Genomic DNA, 19,276 nt, shown 5'->3' on the forward strand with positions numbered 1-19,276 from the left:
ACACACTGACTGCTTACGCCCGCCTCCACGCACACAGTTTCGGCCAACCATAGGTCAATTCGAGCTGTAAGTCAAAATAATATGAAAATCAACGCATTCGCCCGACCCATTTTTGTGATATTTTTTGCAATTGTGTATATAAGAGGGGAGAGCTGTTACTTCCTTTTCGTTGTTGCGAGCTTCGGTAGCCTAAGTGCCGGGAGTGATATTGTTCATACCAGAGAGTTATCATGTTTCATTCATGACACACAAATTGAAATAGCCAACAGGTTTTTGATATACTTTGCAGTGTTCTCTTTTATGATATTTAGTTTCATTCCAGTCTGCTCTGTAAGAAATACATACTCGGCCTCCCGAGTGGCGCAGCGTTCTAAGGCACTGCATCTCAGTGCAAGAGGCGTCACTACAGACCCTGATTCGATTCCAGGCTGTATCACAACCGGCCGTCACCGGGAGTGCCATAGGGGGGCGCACAATTGACCCAGCGTCGTTAGGGTTTGGCCGGGGTAGGACGTCATTGTAAAATAAGAATATGTTCTTATCTGACTTGCCTAGTTATATAAAAAATAAATAAATACAGGCTACTACAATATCCATGGAAAAGAAACCTGAATGTTGTTGGTTTCATGTCATTCCCATGCAAATGCCCGATCTCCATGCAGAGTCGCAGGAAGCCGCATTGTGGATTGGCCTGTTATTTCCTCGGCAGTGACTTCATTAAAGTTATGGAGCGGTTGGTCCTTTTCTTATGTAAATGATCTGGAAGACCCATGTTGGAAAAGAATTAGTAGCAGCGAAAGACTGCCAGTGCAGGCTGAGAACGAGAAAGCTTGAGAATTAATTAGGTCTAAACTACGTGTCTGAAAGTATAAACAATGCTTATTATGATACACATTTGCTATACTATGATTGGCCTTTATTATGGAATTGGTCTGCAGGACACACAACGGACATTTCCTGTGTTCTAAGTTATTTTTTTATTAATTTCTTCATGGTTTGTAATGTTCTACAAATGTTTTTATATACATATCTCTCAGGCATTTCCTCTTGAGGCATTAGGTGAGTTAAAACTCCTTGTCCTACACAGAAAATGCTGTAATGTAAGTTAATGTACCTTGCTAAATGTGATAATAATCTTATAAATCGACTGTTTATAATAAAGGAATTATAAGCAATGGTGTTGAATTGAGCTATTTGCTCTGTACTTTATACGAAACACTTATATGTCACAAATGGGCTCCCGAGTGGCACAGTGGTCTAAGGTGCTGCATCTCAGTGCTAGAGGTGTCACTACAGACCCTGGTACAATTCCAGGCTGTATCACCACTGGCTGTGATTGGGGGTACCGTGGGCTGTGCACAATTGGCCCAACGTCGTTAGGGTTCAGCTGGGACAGGCCATCATTGTAAATAAGAATTTGTTCTTAACTGACTTGCCTGGTTAAATAACTAAACAAATAATATTATATGAGCGGTATGCACACAACCATACCTACATTTTTGGCATTTAGAAGTCACTTCTCCAGATCGACATAAATGAGTAATTAGGGTTAAGTGCCTTGCTCAAGAGCACATCGACAGATTATTCACCACTAGGCTACCTGCCTCTACCTACTATGCTCATTGTGCAGATGGTGTAGGCAGCTGTGTGTTGCAGTGAGAAACGTACTCGGTTGTGCTCTTGAGTTCAAGGTGGCCCAAAAAAAGCCTCGGCCCGTGGATAAACTGGGTCAAAGGAATGTGCTTAATGGGGTCAGGTCTGACTGGGCTTTAATCCCGGGCCCGTCTTACGGCTGTAAGCACATGGTATCCTGTGACACACACTCCCGGGCACGATTCCGTTCAGACACTACAGGGGTTCCAAAACGTTTCACTCTGGCCAACATCCCGCGTATGCCACGTGTACAGTACTTCAATGGGCACAAGCACTGTTCATGACACAAACCTTGTTAGCGGAGAGACATTTTGATTGCAGGTTTAAAGCTTATTTCCTGCAATTCTACACATTTTGTCATGGGGTCCAGAGAAAATGTTGCAGTTTTAAAGCAAATTTTCTTGAAATTTTATATATTTTGCCATGTCTAATATGTATTCAGGTGATATTTGAGTGACTCGAACATTACTACAATAAACGTAACGAAAACCGAAACAGCCTATACTTGTGTAACCTAACACATAGACAGGAACAAGGACACTAAGGACAATCACCCACGACAAACTCAAAGAATATGGCTGCCTAAATATGGTTCCCAATCAGAGACAATGATAAACACCTGCCTCTGATTGAGAACCACTCCAGACAGCCATAGACTTTGCTAGATAACCCCACTAGCTACAATCCCGATACATACACACCAAAACCACAAGACAAAACACACCACAATACAAAAACCCCATTCCACACCCTGGCCTGACCCAATACATGAAGAAAAACACAAAATACTTAGACCAGGGCGTGACAGAACCCCCCTAAGGTGCGGACTCCCGAACGCACCTCAAAACAATAGGGAGGGTCCGGGTGGGCGTCTGTCCATGGTGGCGGCTCCGGCACGGGACGTGGAACCCACTCAGTCAATGTCTTAGTCCCCTCTCCTCGCGTCCCTGGATAGTCCACCCTCGCCGCCGACCATGGCCTAGTAGTCCTCACCCAGAACCCCACTGGACTGAGGAGCAGATCGGGACTGAAGGACAGCTCGGGACTGAGGGGAAGCTCGGGAGTGAGAGAAAGCTCGGGAGTGAGAGGAAGCTCGGGAGTGAGAGGAAGCTCGGGAGTGAGAGGAAGCTCGGGAGTGAGAGGAAGCTCAGGCAGGTAGGTAGATCTACCAGATCCTGGCTGACTGGTGGTTTCTGCAGATCCTGGCTGACTGGCAGATCCTGGCCGACTGGCGGATCCCGGCCGACTGGCAGTTCTGGCAGATCCCGGCTGACTGGCGGATCTGGAAGAGTCTGGTTGACTGGCAGATCTGGAAGAGTCTGGTTGACTGGCAGATCTGGAAGAGTCTGGCTGACTGGCAGATCTGGAAGAGTCTGGCTGACTGGCAGATCTGGAAGAGTCTGGCTGACTGGCGGATCTGGAAGAGTCTGGCGGACTGGCGGATCTGGAAGAGTCTGGCTGACTGGCGGATCTGGAAGAGTCTGGCTGACTGGCGGATCTGGAAGAGTCTGGCTGACTGGCGGATCTGGAAGAGTCTGGCTGACTGGCGGATCTGGAAGAGTCTGGCTGACTGGCGGATCTGGAAGAGTCTGGCTGACTGGCAGATCTGGAAGAGTCTGGCTGACTGGCAGATCTGGAAGAGTCTGGCTGACTGGCAGATCTGGAAGAGTCTGGCTGACTGGCAGATCCTGGCAGACTGAAAGATCTGGCTGCTCCATGCTGACTGGCGGCTCTGGCTGCTCCATGCTGACTGGCCGCTCTGGCTGCTCCATGTAGGCTGACAGCTCTGGCGGCTTCTTACAGATTGGCAGCTCTGGCGGCTCCGTGCAGACTGGCAGCTCCTTGCAGACTGGCAGCTCCTTACAGACTGGCAGCTCCTTGCAGACTGACAGCTCCGTGCAGACTGACAGCTCCGTGCAGACTGGCAGCTCCTTGCAGACTGGCAGCTCGGGCTGCTTCATGCAGACTGACGGCTCTGGCTGCTCCATGCAGACTGGCATCTCGGGCTGCTTCATGCAGACTGACTGCTCTGGCTGCTCCATGCAGACTGACATCTCTGGCTGCTCCATGCAGACTGACATCTCTGGCTGCTCCATGCAGACTGACAAGCTCTGGCTGCTCCATGCAGACTGACAGCTCTGGCTGCTCCATGCAGACTGGCAGCTCTGGCTGCTCCATGCAGACTGGCAGCTCTGGCTGCTCCATGCAGACTGGCAGCTCTGGCTGCTCCATGCAGGCTGGCAGCTCTGGCTGCTCCGAACAGGCAGGAGACTCCAGCAGCGCTGTAGAGGAGGAAGGCTCTGGCAGCGCTGAACAGGCGGGAGACTCCGGCAGCGCAGGAGAGGAGAAAGGTTCCGACAGCGCTGGAGAGGCGGGAGACTCCGACAGCGCAGGAGAGGCGAGGCGCACTGTAGGCCTGATGCGTGGTGCTGGTACTGGTGGTACTGGACCGAGGACACGCACAGGAAGCCTGGTGCGGGGAGCTGCTACCGGAGGGCTGGAGTGTGGAGGTGGCACAGGATGGGCTAAACCGTGAAGGCGTACTGGAGATCTTGAGAGCAGTGCTGGCACAGGACGTGCAAGGCTAGGGATGTGCACAGGAGGCCTGGTGCGTGAGGCTGGCACCAACTTCACCAGCCGACTAACACGCACCTCAGGACGAGTATGGAGCGCTAACCCAGGTGCCATCAAATCCCGACACGTTCCGTCGGGCGAATTCCATGCAAAAAGCACCAACACAGCAACTCCCTCATTTCTCTCTCCTCCAATTTCCCCATTAACTCCTTCACAGTCTCTGTTTCGCTCACCTCCAACACCGGCTCTGGTTCTGGTCTCCTCCTTGGCTCCTCACGATAAACAGGGAGAGTTGGCTCAGGTCTGACTCCTGACTCTGCCACACTCTCCCTGAGCCCCCCCCCCAATAAATATTTGGGGCTGACTCTCAGGCTTCCTTCCGAGTCGCCGTGCTGCCTCCTCATACCGGCGCCTCTCCGCTTTCACCGCCTCCAGTTCTTCTTTGGGGCGGCGATATTCTCCAGGCTGAGCCCAGGGTCCTTCTCCGTTTAGGATTTCCTCCCATGTCCAGAAATCCTTATAGCGCATCTCCTCTTTGGGCTGCTCCTGCCTGTTGACACGCTGCTTGGTCCGTTGGTGGTGGGTGATTCTGTTACGGTTTTCTAGGTGTGAAGGAGAGTCGGACCAAAATGCAGCGTGTAGATTGCGATCCATGTTTAATAACGAACGTAAAACACGAATCAAATAACAAACACTAACAAAAACAATAAACGTAACGAAAACCGAAACAGCCTATACTTGTGTAACCTAACACATAGACAGGAACAAGGACACTAAGGACAATCACCCACGACAAACTCAAAGAATATGGCTGCCTAAATATGGTTCCCAATCAGAGACAACGATAAACACCTGCCTCTGATTGAGAACCACTCCAGACAGCCATAGACTTATCTAGAACACCCCACTAGCTACAATCCCAATACATACACACCAAAACCCCAAGACAAAACACACCACAATACAAAAACCCCATTCCACACCCTGGCCTAACCCAATACATGAAGAAAAACACAAAATACTTAGACCAGGGCGTGACAAATTGTAAGAGTAGTGGTGTTAACCCCGGTGTCCTGACTAAATTCCCAATCTGGCCCTCATACCATAATGGCCATCTAATCATCTCCAGCTTACAATTGGCTCATTCATCCCCTCTCCTGTAACTATTCCCCAGGTTATTGCTGTAAATGAGAAGGTGTTCTCAGTAAACTTACCTGGTAAAATAAGGGTTAAATAAAACTACATTCATGATAATGCACAGCCCCATGTTGCAAGGATCTGTACACAATTCCTGGAAGCTGAAAATATCCATGGCCTGCATACTCACCAGACATGTCACTCATTGAGAATGTTTGGGATGCTCTGAATTGATGTGTACAACAGTGTGGTCCAGTTCCTACCAATATCTGCAACTTCACACAGCCATTGAAGAGGAGTGGGAAAATGTTCCGTAGACCACAATCAACAGTCTGATCGACTCTATGCGAAGGAGATGTGTCGTGCTGCACGAGCTAAACGGTGGTCACACCAGATAATGAGTGTTTCTGATCTATGCACCTACTTTTCTGGGACCAACAGATGCATCTGTATTCACAGTCATGTGAAATCCATAAATTAGGGCCTGATAAATATATTTCAATTGACTGATTTCCTCAGTAAAATCTTTGAAATTGTTGCATGTTGCATTTATATTTTTGTTTAGTATATAAATATCTCTTTAAGGTATGAAATGACTGACATGACAAGAGGAACTGATGATGCACTACCCAATTTAGAAATGTCACCTTGTGCATTCTACTATTACAACTTCCACGAGTAAGTCGGACTGAGTTCCTTAAAAAACAAACACCCCCCGCTGCCGACCCACAACACAACAGCAGCAGGAAAACACCCTATCTGCCACTGTGTTAATGTGAATTCAAGGAAGAAGTTGGCTGGAATAAGGTTGGATCAGCAAGTTTCACAGAGAAGGCCTGCATCCATAGTGAGCCATAAACCCCATGTTCCCTCGCATATAATGGTAAAAGCTCGGAGGGTGTTGGGTGAGACTTTTCTCTCTGGGGTGAGACTGACACGGTGGAGGTGAGATATGGTGGAGGTCAGAACAGAGGAAACCACAATAATAAGTGAAAGAAAGACACATGGGGAAGAGCTGAGACTGGCACAGTGCCACAGAGGTGTGAAGTCTGCTGTGGTTCAACGTCAGTCCATGTGTGGTGTGAATGAGGAGGGAAGGCCATCAAGCAGCCACTGTTCTACCATGGCTTCAGGGCATTTGATGCTACTGTTATGTCTGGGCCAAAACACTTCCATCATCTATCTAGCCCCCGACAGTGGAGCAGGTGTGAGGTAGCAATGACCAAAGGTTTATATTCACAGATATCCTCTGCTTCTGACACTCATCCCAACATTTAAGTCATTTACCAGGCGTTCTTATGCAAAGCGACTGAAAGTGTGCATACAGCGTGTGCATACAGCGTGTGCATACAGCGTGTGCATACAGCGTGTGCATACAGCGTGTGCATACATTTTTCAGACTGGTCCCATAGGGGAATAGAACCCACAACCTCGGTATTGCCAGTGCCATGCACTACCAACTGCACCACACAATACCATCCATAATAGTCTTCCCATCCATAATATTGATGACTAATTTATGACTGCACAGTCTCTGTAATTCCCCCCAATGCTTTCATCTGCAATCCTCCTCAGCCCCCCTCTTCCCACCATGATCACATCTGTAATTGGGATATCAAAATGGAAACAACTTGAAAATATGGCATTGCCATGGTGACCAGGGAGGGTAGAAAGGTGTGGGGAGGGTAGTAAATTGTGCTGTGGAATGCATGATTATAATAATAACGCAGACACCAAATAGTTCATTACGCAAAAGAGAGCGGGATAGGATGGGAATGAGAGAGGAGGGGGAGAGGAGAAGGACACCAAGGATACAGGAAGAGAGAGTGAGCGTGTCAGGTAGAGGAGGGGGAGAGGAGAAGGACACAGAGGATACAGGAAGAGAGAGTGAGCGTGTCAGGTAGAGGAGGGGGAGAGGAGAAGGACACAGAGGATACAGGAAGAGAGAGTGAGCGTGTCAGGTAGAGGAGGGGGAGAGGAGAAGGACACCGAGGATACAGGAAGAGAGAGTGAGCGTGTCAGGTAGAGGAGGGGGAGAGAAGAAGGACACAGAGGATACAGGAAGAGAGAGTGAGCGTGTCAGGTAGAGGAGGGGGGAGAGGAGAAGGACACAGAGGATACAGGAAGAGAGAGTGAGCGTGTCAGGTAGAGGAGGGGGAGAGGAGAAGGACACAGAGGATACAGGAAGAGAGAGTGAGCGTGTCAGGTAGAGGAGGGGGAGAGGAGAAGGACACAGAGGATACAGGAAGAGAGAGTGAGCGTGTCAGGTAGAGGAGGGGAGAGGAGAAGGACACAGAGGATACAGGAAGAGAGAGTGAGCGTGTCAGGTAGAGGAGGGGGAGAGGAGAAGGACACAGAGGATACAGGAAGAGAGAGTGAGCGTGTCAGGTAGAGGATGGGGAGAGGAGAAGGACACAGAGGATACAGGAAGAGAGAGTGAGCGTGTCAGGTAGAGGAGGGGGAGAGGAGAAGGACACAGAGGATACAGGAAGAGAGAGTGAGCGTGTCAGGTAGAGGAGGGGAGAGGAGAAGGACACAGAGGATACAGGAAGAGAGAGTGAGCGTGTCAGGTAGAGGAGGGGGAGATGAGAAGGACACCGAGGATACAGGGAAGTAGAGCGTGTCAGGGAGGAGGGGGAGAGGAGAAGGACACCGAGGATACAGGAAGAGAGAGTGAGCGTGTCAGGTAGAGGATGGGGAGAGGAGAAGGACACCGAGGATACAGGAAGAGAGAGTGAGCGTGTCAGGTAGAGGAGGGGGAGAGGAGAAGGACACCGAGGATACAGGAAGAGAGAGTGAGCGTGTCAGGTAGAGGAGGGGGAGAGGAGAAGGACACCGAGGATCAGGTGAGCGTGTCAGGTAGAGGAGGGGGAGAGGAGAAGGACACCGAGGATACAGGAAGAGAGAGTGAGCGTGTCAGGTAGAGGAGGGGAGAGGAGAAGGACACCGAGGATACAGGAAGAGAGAGTGAGCGTGTCAGGTAGAGGAGGGGAGAGGAGAAGGACACCGAGGATACAGGAAGAGAGAGTGAGCGTGTCAGGTAGAGGAGGGGGAGAGGAGAAGGACACCGAGGATACAGGAAGAGAGAGTGAGCGTGTCAGGTAGAGGAGGGGGAGAGGAGAAGGACACAGAGGATACAGGAAGAGAGAGTGAGCGTGTCAGGTAGAGGAGGGGGAGAGGAGAAGGACACAGAGGATACAGGAAGAGAGAGTGAGCGTGTCAGGTAGAGGAGGGGAGAGGAGAAGGACACAGAGGATACAGGAAGAGGATACAGGAAGAGGAGAAGGACACCGAGGATACAGGAAGAGAGAGTGAGCGTGTCAGGTAGAGGAGGGGGAGAGGAGAAGGACACCGAGGATACAGGAAGAGAGAGTGAGCGTGTCAGGTAGAGGAGGGGAGAGGAGAAGGACAGCGAGGATACAGGAAGAGAGAGTGAGCGTGTCAGGTAGAGGAGGGGGAGAGGAGAAGGACACAGAGGATACAGGAAGAGAGAGTGAGCGTGTCAGGTAGAGGAGGGGGAGAGGAGAAGGACACCGAGGATACAGGAAGAGAGAGTGAGCGTGTCAGGTAGAGGAGGGGGAGAGGAGAAGGACACAGAGGATACAGGAAGAGAGAGTGAGCGTGTCAGGTAGAGGAGGGGGAGAGGAGAAGGACACCAAGGATACAGGAAGAGAGAGTGAGCGTGTCAGGTAGAGGATGGGGAGAGGAGAAGGACATGAAGGACACATAGAGAGAGTGTGTGGGTGGGTGTGTGAGGGGAAGGGGAGAGGGAAGGGAGAGGGGGGTAGCCAATATGGAGGCGAGAGAGGGGAGAGAGAAGGGAGAAGGAGAGGAGAAGGAAGGGAAGGGAGGGGAGAGGGAGAGAGAGGTGAGAGAGAGGGGAGAGGGAGAGGAGAGGTGAGAGAGAGGGGAGAGGGAGAGGAGAGAGAGGTGAGAGAGCTGTGAAAGGGCTGTTTCATGGCTCATGGTCTCGTGTTTGGCAAGCAGGTAGACTTTCAGCAGAACACAGCAATAAGTCATTCGAACAGAACCAGACCCTCTGAGTCTTGCAGACCATACAACATACACTGTCCTGCCATACCAGGTTCTACCCCCATCCCATCCCATCCCAACATAACATAAACACACCCCACCCCCCTTCACTACAACCCCTCCCTACAAACCTTTAGCCCCACCCATCGTAAAACAGCCCAACACAATCCAAACACCCATATATCCTAAGATATCCTAACACCGCCAAATGTTTGAGATGGATGTAACAACGTTACCAAACACAGACCAGTTCTGACTCTTACCTCTAGTATGTGTCTGTTAACCCCACACTTTACCCCATATCCTTGTGACACCCTATCCATACAACTAGTAACCCCACCCTGGTCATCCACTACCCCCAACAGTACACATTTATATTGTAACCCTGGTCATCCACTACCCCCAACAGTACACATTTATATTGTAACCCTGGTCCTCCACTACCCCCAACAGTACACATTTATATTGTAACCCTGGTCCTCCACTACCCCCAACAGTACACATTTATATTGTAACCCTGGTCCTCCACTACCCCCAACAGTACACATTTATATTGTAACCCTGGTCATCCACTACCCCCAACAGTACACATTTATATTGTAACCCTGGTCATCCACTACCCCCAACAGTACACATTTATATTGTAACCCTGGTCCTCCACTACCCCCAACAGTACACATTTATATTGTAACCCTGGTCCTCCACTACCACCAACAGTACACATTTATATTGTAACCCTGGTCCTCCACTACCACCAACAGTACACATTTATATTGTATCCCTGGTCCTCCACTACCCCCAACAGTACACATTTATATTGTAACCCTGGTCCTCCACTACCACCAACAGTACACATTTATATTGGATCCCTGGTCCTCTAGTAACCCCAACAGTACACATTTATATTGTAACCCTGGTCCTCTAGTACCCCCAACAGTACACATTTATATTGTAACCCTGGTCCTCCACTACCCCCAACAGTACACATTTATATTGTAACCCTGGTCCTCCACTACCCCCAACAGTACACATTTATATTGTAACCCTGGTCCTCCACTACCACCAACAGTACACATTTATATTGTAACCCTGGTCCTCTAGTACCCCCAACAGTACACATTTATATTGTAACCCTGGTCCTCTAGTACCCCCAACAGTACACATTTATATTGTAACCCTGGTCCTCCAGTACCCCCAACAGTACACATTTAGATTTTTACCCTGGTCCTCCAGTATCCCCAACAGTACACATTTATATTGTAACCCTGTACTGTTGGGGGTAGTGGAGGACCAGGGTTACAATATAAATGTGTACTGTTGGGGGTACTAGAGGACCAGGGATACAATATAAATGTGTACTGTTGGGGGTACTAGAGGACCAGGGATACAATATAAATGTGTACTGTTGGGGGTACTAGAGGACCAGGGTTACAATATAAATGTGTACTGTTGGGGGTACTAGAGGACCAGGGTTACAATATAAATGTGTACTGTTGGTGGTAGTGGAGGACCAGGGTTACAATATAATGTGTACTCTTGGGGGTAGTGGAGGACCAGGGTTACAATATAATGTGTACTGTTGGGGGTAGTGGAGGACCAGCGATGTTAAACACTGACTTAAAGGGAGGAAACCCAGGTATTATGGTTAATACCTATGATAATGTTTGTATTATTGTAAATTCTTATGTAATCCCATCCCTTTAACAGAGGTATCCATCCATAGTCCTGGGATTTCAAATCTCATTGCTCTAACCAACCCTATGAGGAGCTGACCCAGTTCTGACGGTATAATGTGCTCATAAATGAAACAGTAATGGAATACTGTTGTTGTGACCTGAAGTGCTGAACCACAGTGAGGAACATGTGGATGAAACAAAGGTTGTACACCATGAGGGTGGGGTGGAACATCAGCACAGAGCGCAGATGAAGGGACCTGCCAGAGCATTCACACACACACACACACACACATATCCATACTCACAGGCCACACACATCCATACTCACAGGCCACACACACACAGACCACACACACGTGAAGGACTTGTTGAATAGTGATTTTCCAGCTCAAAGTGGTTTACAATGTAAGGAGGTGGGGGTTCACCTCATCCTCTCACACATTGCAGTGCCATGTGTTCTGGCTTCACTGAACACACACACACACACACACACACACACACACACACACACACACACACACACACACACACACACACACACACACACACACACACACACACACACACACACACACACATACACAACACACACACACATACACACACACACACAAAGCATCTTTGTTGTGTGATTTCCTAAAGGGATAAGGGTGGGACTTGAACTCCCCTGAGTGTCAGCAAGGTTGGGGGGACACAGAGAGATAGAAAAAAGGAAATCAATGAATTTGGGAAACACACAAAAACACCACAAGCAAAAGGAAAAATAAACAAATATAAGATGCTGCAGTAGGTGAAACTGGAGAATATAAGAGCCTGCAGTAGGTGAAACTGGAGAAGAGCCTGCAGCAGGTTAAACTGGAGAAAATAAGAGCCTGCAGTAGGTTAAACTGGAGAAAATAAGAGCCTGCAGTAGGTTGAACTGGAGAAGATAAGAGCCTGCAGTAGGTGAAACTGGAGAAGATAAGAGCCTGCAGTAGGTGAAACTGGAGAAGATAAGAGCCTGCAGTAGGTGAAACTGGAGACTGCAGAGAAGTTCTTACAAAAATGACATCTGAGCACCCCCTGGAGGCCAAATGTATTTTTCCTCTTCCCAGGCTGAGGACCAACGTTATCCTGCATGGTTTCTGTCTTGGTACCAAATAACAACATGGAATCTTCTTCAACCCCCCTCCCCAAAAAGGTGCCATGACACTGCTTTTTTTCAGAAAGCTTATTTTAATTATTGTATTGTTTTTATAGCTCATTTACAACAAGCAATTCACTGAAATGAAACATATTAGTTTGCTTGATATTGTTATCTTTTGCAAGATAAATCATTTTAAACATATTTTCAGCATCAGTTGACTTTGTCGTAATTTATCATCAGTCTTTTCAGTAAAAATGAATATATATTTTGTTTAGGAGTATCACACTATGATATGGATGACAAACAGAGAATAAGAAATACATTAGATTTTTCAAATAAACAAATTGATAGCATATTATTCCATTCATGTAGAATGTTTGTTCTTGTGTGTGTGTCTGCATGTGTGTGTGCATGTCTGTGTGCATATATGTGTGTGTGTGACCCACCCAAAGTGACGTGCTCCTGTGTATTAGAGGTTGTTGCAGGGCTGTGGGCTCAGGTCCCAGTGCTGAGGCTCTGATGGTTTCTCTAATGTCCAATCAGCAGTGTGCATGGCCAGAGTCCCACGCGACCCCAACATCTTTGTATTTACAATAGTTCTGGCCAGTCCCCCAAAACTGAGAATGTGAAACAACAAAAAAGTATACAATAAAATATACAGACTTCTAAGTGAGTAAAACTGAAAGAGCGAGAGCAGTTAACAATAAATAATCAATCCAAAACATTAACACTTTCCATCTCACACTGGGGAAAGCAAGTGAGACAAAATAAAGGAACAATAAATATGAACGGTCATTTCCACCTGTAACTTCACTCTTTTAAACATCAAATCAAAAGTTCTAAACAATGTTATAAATAAATGCAAACTAGTGTCTGTAAACCCCTGGAATTCATGTTGTATTCTGTCTGATTCTCACTCAATACCTGTATTAATGCTATCAGTGCAAATTATTACTAGGCTTGAATATATTTTAAAGACACACAAACCCACTCTCATTGCATATCATCATTACACCATTGCACTAAATCTCAAGAGCCTGGCACTCACACACACGAGCAAGAACACACACAGACACTCACAGTTGCACAACCACCCACATACAACACACACCATCTTTTTTATCCCATCCAATACTACTGTATTATATACTGCACCTCCAACCAGGAAGTGAGATGTGTAACTGGAGATAAATAATTGAGGCTCAGTTATATCTCAGTTACATCTCAGTTACATCTCAGTTATAGTCCAGTTATATCTCAGTTACATCTCAGTTACATCTCAGTTACATCTCAGTTACATTTCAGTTACATCTCAGTTATAGTTCAGTTACAGTTACATCCCAGTTATAGTCCAGTTATAGTTCAGTTATATCTCAGTTATAGCTCAGTTACATCTCTGTTATAGTCCAGTTATAGCTCAGTTACATCTCAGTTATAGTTCAGTTATATCTCTGTTATAGCTCAGTTATATCCCTGTTATAGTTCAGTTACATCTCTGTTATATCTCTGTTATAGTCCAGTTATATCTCAGGTATATCTCAGCTATATCTCAGCTATATCTCAGCTATATCTCAGCTACAGCTCAGGTACAGCTCAGGTACAGCTCAGGTACAGCTCAGGTACATCTCAGGTATAGTTCAGGTATAGCTCAGGTATAGCTCAGGTATAGCTCAGGTATATCTCAGGTATAGTCCAGTTATAGTTCAGGTATAGCTCAGGTATAGCTCAGGTATAGCTCAGGTATAGCTCAGGTATAGCTCAGGTATAGCTCAGGTATATCTCAGGTATAGCTCAGGTATATCTCAGGTATAGTTCAGGTATAGCTCAGGTATAGCTCAGGTATATCTCAGGTATAGCTCAGGTATAGCTCAGGTATAGCTCAGGTATATCTCAGGTATAGTCCAGTTATAGTTCAGGTATAGCTCAGGTATAGCTCAGGTATAGCTCAGGTATAGCTCAGGTATAGCTCAGGTATAGCTCAGGTATAGCTCAGGTATTTCTCAGGTATAGTTCAGCTATTATGTGTTTCTTTGTGTGTTTGTTTGTCAGGACTGTGTTGTGTGGAGGGGGAAATCAAGCAAAGTCAATGACCAAAACAAATCACCAAACACAAGAGAAACATTACCCAAAGAAAGCGATGGAAAATTGTTGAAGAGATTTACATTTTACAGTCTCCAACTCCTGTTAGAAATCGTCATTAAAAATATATATTTATATAGGCCATTTTGTCTGTTAGACGTGTTATATATAAGTAGCCTTCATGTGTGACGAAACAGAGCGAGAGAAAGAAAGAAAGAGGCAGAGAAAGAGTGGTCGGGAGGAAGAGACACACACACACACACACACACACACACACACACACACACACACACACACACACACACACACCACTGCTCAGAGCGGCCAGTGAGAACACTGTGTGTGGGTTGTTGGGGGGTCTTTTTGGAAGAGTGATCAGAGAATTGGCTGCGGTGCTCTTCACACTAAAGAGCTGAACATAAGAATTCTGCTGTTGTGCATTAAGAGAACATTCAGCCTGGGATCTGCCTGCCTGTTGCAAACAGGCAGTACAACCAGTGCTTTTGGAGAACAGCCAGGTGGATTAGAATGGTACTACTGTACGGCTGACTGTGTGTGCGGTACAGAAGAGACCCAGTGGTTATACTGTGAGGTCTTCCATTGTCAATGCACACAGTGAGTTTGCACACAAGAAAGACACCCCCCTTTTTCCCTGTCTGCACCGCTCTGCTCCTCTCTCTGTAGAGACATGCTAAAAACCTCCCACCATCAAAAAGGAGGGAAAAACAGAAAGACGGGTGGCCATTCTTCTTCTTCTTCTTCTCTATAGGGTCTTCATAATATCCGTCATTTTCCTCAACTCCCATCTCTGAGTCCTCTGAGGACGCATGCACAAGTTCAACTTCTGAGTTCTCATTTGTGCTGCTTTTTAAGAATGTTCTTGCAATGCTTTTCGTGGGTGACTGAGCAAATGCCTGTCTTGGTTAGTGGGATGTTGTTCATAGAGCAAAGCCTCTTCACTAGAAAAGAGCCTCCTCTGGATTAGAGGGACCCAATAGGATCTGTGTGTCCTTCCATAGTCTAGGCACTCTCCTTCTCTCTCTCTCTCCCTCCTTTTCATGTCCTGAAAGGAGAGAGGAGACAGGAGGAGGAGAGAAGGCTAAGGGATATAAAAAAGGAAGGATCAGATGGATGCTGATGGTTTTGCCACCTTGTCGGCAGGGATGTCAAAGGCAGCCAATGAGACAGAGAGAAGGAGAGGGAGAGATGGTGGATCATTTACCCTGTGCTAATCCGGGGACGCAACCCTGCCCCGCCCTGCCACCCCCAACTGGGTCACCCCTGTCCAGTCTTTCTCAGTACTCACCACACATTGATAATATATTCATATTTATTAAATACCGTCCATGTCTATCTCTCTGTTTTTTTATTCATGTGTCTCTTTTAGTGTTATTCTGTGTCTCTCTCTCTCTCTGTGTGATTATGTTTCCCCTCCTGTCTCTATCTTCACGTGTCCCTCTGTCTGTCTTTCTCTCTCTGTCTCTCTGCCCTGGTTGGGCTGGAGGGCAGACTGTCTGAGGGTGGTTGGGGGGGATGGGGGTGGGTTATGGGGCAGCCTCACAGCCTCTCCCGGGTGGGGATCCAGATGTAAGGCCCCGACTGCTCCTCGATCACCGTCTTCACCTTGTGGTAAACCTCCTCGAAGCTGTCTCCTTCCACCACAGCTGGAGAGAGGGAGTGAGAGACAGAGAGGGAGAGAGGGAGAGGGAGAGAGACAGAGAGGGAGAGAGAGAGGGAGAGAGGGAGGGAGAGAGAGAGACAGAGAGAGACAGAGAGAGAGAATGTCAGATATGTATCTGTGTGTGGTGTCATGAATAAAAAAAATTTGAGCAAACATCAAGATCAAGTCACACTCCACATGCAGAGTTAGAGGCTAATTAGGTCAACACATTCCTGCTTAAAGGGATTACAGCCCACAGTGTTCTAGACAGTGTTACCTGAGAAACACTCTAGAAAGTCCTGTTCCAGTTTGAGAGCACGGTCCAGGCCCTTTCTGGCCTGCTCTTCTGTCAGTCGAGTGTTGATCTCTCTGCACAACAACAACACATACACACACAATTATATAGCTAGTCTGTGTGTCCGTGTGTCCGTGTGTGTAAGTGTGTGAGTCTGTGTGTCCGTGTGTGTGTGTCCGTGTGTGTGTGTGTGTGTGTGTCCGTGTGTGTGTAAGTGTGTGTACATACAGGACATTCTCCAGTGACTTGGGCCGGACAAAGATGGCAACGGGGTGAAGCTGAGCGGCCTGTAGTCTGCGGACAGCATTGGCCGACACGTCCAGTATACAGTGTTTTCCTTGCTACTCACAGCAAAGGAGGGGTAAGGGGAGGGAGAGATGGAGGAAGAGAGAGGAGGGGGAACAAAGGGAGAGAGGGGAGTGGAGAGAACAGAGGGAGCGAACAGAGGGAGGGAGAGAGAGAAGGGAGAGAGAACAGAGGGAGGGAGAGAGAGAAGGGGAGAGAACAGAGGGAGGGAAAGAGAGAAGGGGGAGAGAACAGAGGGAGGGAGAGAGAGAAGGGGGAGAGAACAGAGGGAGGGAGAGAGAAAAGGGGGAGAGAACAGAGGGAGGGGGAGAGAGAAGGGGGAGAGAACAGAGGGAGGGAGAGAGAGAAGGGGGAGAGAACAGAGGGAGGGGATTCAATCAGCCAGATCCCTTTTCACTTCGTAAGCCAATTAATACAGAACAACAGCTGTTGTTGTGAGCATATTAAATAATGTAGATTGGCCTAATGTTTTTTTTTTTTTACCTTTACTTAACTAGGCAAGTCAGTTAAGAACAAATTCTTATTTTCAATGACGGCCTAGGAACAGTGGGTTAACTGCCTGTTCAGGGGCAGAACGACAGATTTGTGTCAGCTCGGGGTTTGAACTTGCAACCTTCCGGTTACTAGTCCAACGCTCTAACCACTAGGCTACCCTGTATCATCACTCTCATGTAAATATAATAGAAATATCACAATGATAATGCATCTCCAAAGCTTGATTGACAGGGTCTCTGATCTGTGCTGTCTGTACCTGCTCTGCCACCTGGCGAACACTCTGAACGCTGGTGCCGTACAGGTGGCTGTTGTACTGGCCCGCCTCGATGAAACGGTGGCTCTGGATGTCCTTCTCCATTTGTTCCCGCGACGACACAAAGTGGTAGTCCCGCCCGTCCACCTCGTACTCACGCTTGGGCCGTGTGGTGTCTGTGGGGGAAGGGCCAAGTGGTCATTCAGGCTGTCAATCAATCACCCTGTCAATAGATCAATGTAAACCACTGGAGTACTAAGCGGGCAAATGGTTACTCTGTGAAGGGGCAATACTTACGAGGGACACAAGATCCAAACTTGTCAGGGAACTCCGACAGCAGGTCATCATTTACCCTGTCCTTTATAGGACCCAATATTATGATGGGCCTGGCATAATGGACTATGTAGAGAGAGAGGAGAGAGGTAAGGGGGTACATAAGACATGGAATGAGCAGAAACACAAGTATAGTGTGAAAGGATAGTACTTCAAAGTGTATTCTCACCCTCCACTTGTGTGACTGTTTCATAGCTGTGTTGAGAATCATCCCTCCCTGGAAGCAGAACACAACAATACCAGTCAGTCAGAGCCAGTCAGTCAGCTAGTCAGAGAGTCAGTCAGCAGTCAGTCAGTCAGTCAGTCAGCTTGTCAGTTTGCTAGTCAGTCAGTCAGCAGTCATTCAGTCAGTCAGCTAGTCAGTCAGTCAGTCATTCAGTCAGCCAGTCTGCTAGTCAGCCAGCCAGTCTGCTAGTCAGCCATCTGCCAGTCTGCCAGCTAGTCAGTCAGCCAGTCTGCTAGTCAGCCAGCCAGCATGCTAGTCAGCCATCAGCCATCTGCCAGTAGTTAGTCAGTCAGCAGTTAGTCAGTCAGCAGTTAGTCAGTCAGCAGTCAGTTAACTAGTCATTCAGTAAGTCTGCAAGACAGTCAGTCTGCTAGTCAGTCAGTCATTCAGTCAGCAGTCAGTCAGATAACTAGTCATTCCGTTGTCTGCTAGACAGTCAGTCTGCTAGTCAGTCAGTCAGCTAGTCAGTAAGTCAGCAGTCAGTCAGCTAGTCAGTAAGTCAGTCAGTCAGCAAGTCAGCCAGACAGTCAGCTAGTCAGTCAGTCAGCTAGTCATTCAGTCAGCCAACAGTCAGCTAGTCAGTCAGTCTGCAGTCAGTCAGTCAGCTAGTCACTAAGTCAGCAGTCAGTCAGCTAGTCAGACAGTCAGTCAGTCAGCAAGTCAGTCAGTCAGACAGTCAGCTAGTCATTCAGTCAGCAGTCAGCCAACAGTCAGCTAGTCAGTCAGCAGTCAGTAAGCTAGTCATTCAGTCAGTCAGCTAGTCAGTCAGTCAGACAGTCAGTTAACTAGTCATTCAGTAAGTCTGCAAGACAGTCAGTCTGCTAGTCAGTCAGTCAGTCAGTCAGCTAGTCAGTCAGCTAGTCAGACAGTCAGTCAGCAGTCAGTCAGCTAGTCAGTCAGTCAGTCAGCTTGTCAGTTTGCTAGTCAGTCAGCAGTCATTCAGCCAGTCAGCTAGTCAGTCAGTCAGTCATTCAGTCAGCCAGTCTGCTAGTCAGCCAGCCAGTCTGCTAGTCAGCCATCTGCCAGTCTGCCAGCTAGTCAGTCAGCCAGTCTGCTAGTCAGCCAGCCAGCATGCTAGTCAGCCATCAGCCATCTGCCAGTAGTTAGTCAGTCAGCAGTTAGTCAGTCAGCAGTCAGTTAACTAGTCATTCAGTAAGTCTGCAAGACAGTCAGTCTGCTAGTCAGTCAGTCATTCAGTCAGCAGTCAGTCAGATAACTAGTCATTCCGTTGTCTGCTAGACAGTCAGTCTGCTAGTCAGTCAGTCAGCTAGTCAGTATGTCAGCAGTCAGTCAGCTAGTCAGTAAGTCAGTCAGTCAGCAAGTCAGCCAGACAGTCAGCTAGTCAGTCAGTCAGCTAGTCATTCAGTCAGCCAACAGTCAGCTAGTCAGTCAGTCTGCAGTCAGTCAGTCAGCTAGTCACTAAGTCAGCAG

The 19,276-nt window shown here is 47.8% G+C and overlaps 1 protein-coding gene across 4 annotated transcripts in view; it reads right to left on the reverse strand.

Annotated features, from left to right (window-relative positions):
- Positions 1-12,274: 12,274 nt before the first annotated feature.
- Positions 12,275-19,276, reverse strand: part of LOC112231273 (disks large homolog 4-like) — a 117,280-nt gene continuing 110,278 nt past the window's right edge. For all 4 annotated transcript variants that reach the window (XM_042311432.1, XM_042311430.1, XM_042311431.1 and 1 more), the window contains 6 exons: positions 17,789-17,836; positions 17,584-17,685; positions 17,290-17,462; positions 16,461-16,573; positions 16,215-16,306; positions 12,275-15,941 (listed from right to left, as the gene is read on the reverse strand). In XM_042311432.1, the coding sequence (XP_042167366.1) occupies positions 15,835-15,941; positions 16,215-16,306; positions 16,461-16,573; positions 17,290-17,462; positions 17,584-17,685; positions 17,789-17,836 (635 nt within the window). In that variant the 3' untranslated portion in view covers positions 12,275-15,834. The remainder of the gene's footprint in view (positions 15,942-16,214; positions 16,307-16,460; positions 16,574-17,289; positions 17,463-17,583; positions 17,686-17,788; positions 17,837-19,276) is intronic.

Source organism: Oncorhynchus tshawytscha, linkage group LG33 (genome assembly GCF_018296145.1).
Source record: "Oncorhynchus tshawytscha isolate Ot180627B linkage group LG33, Otsh_v2.0, whole genome shotgun sequence".
Taxonomy (NCBI): domain Eukaryota; kingdom Metazoa; phylum Chordata; class Actinopteri; order Salmoniformes; family Salmonidae; genus Oncorhynchus; species Oncorhynchus tshawytscha.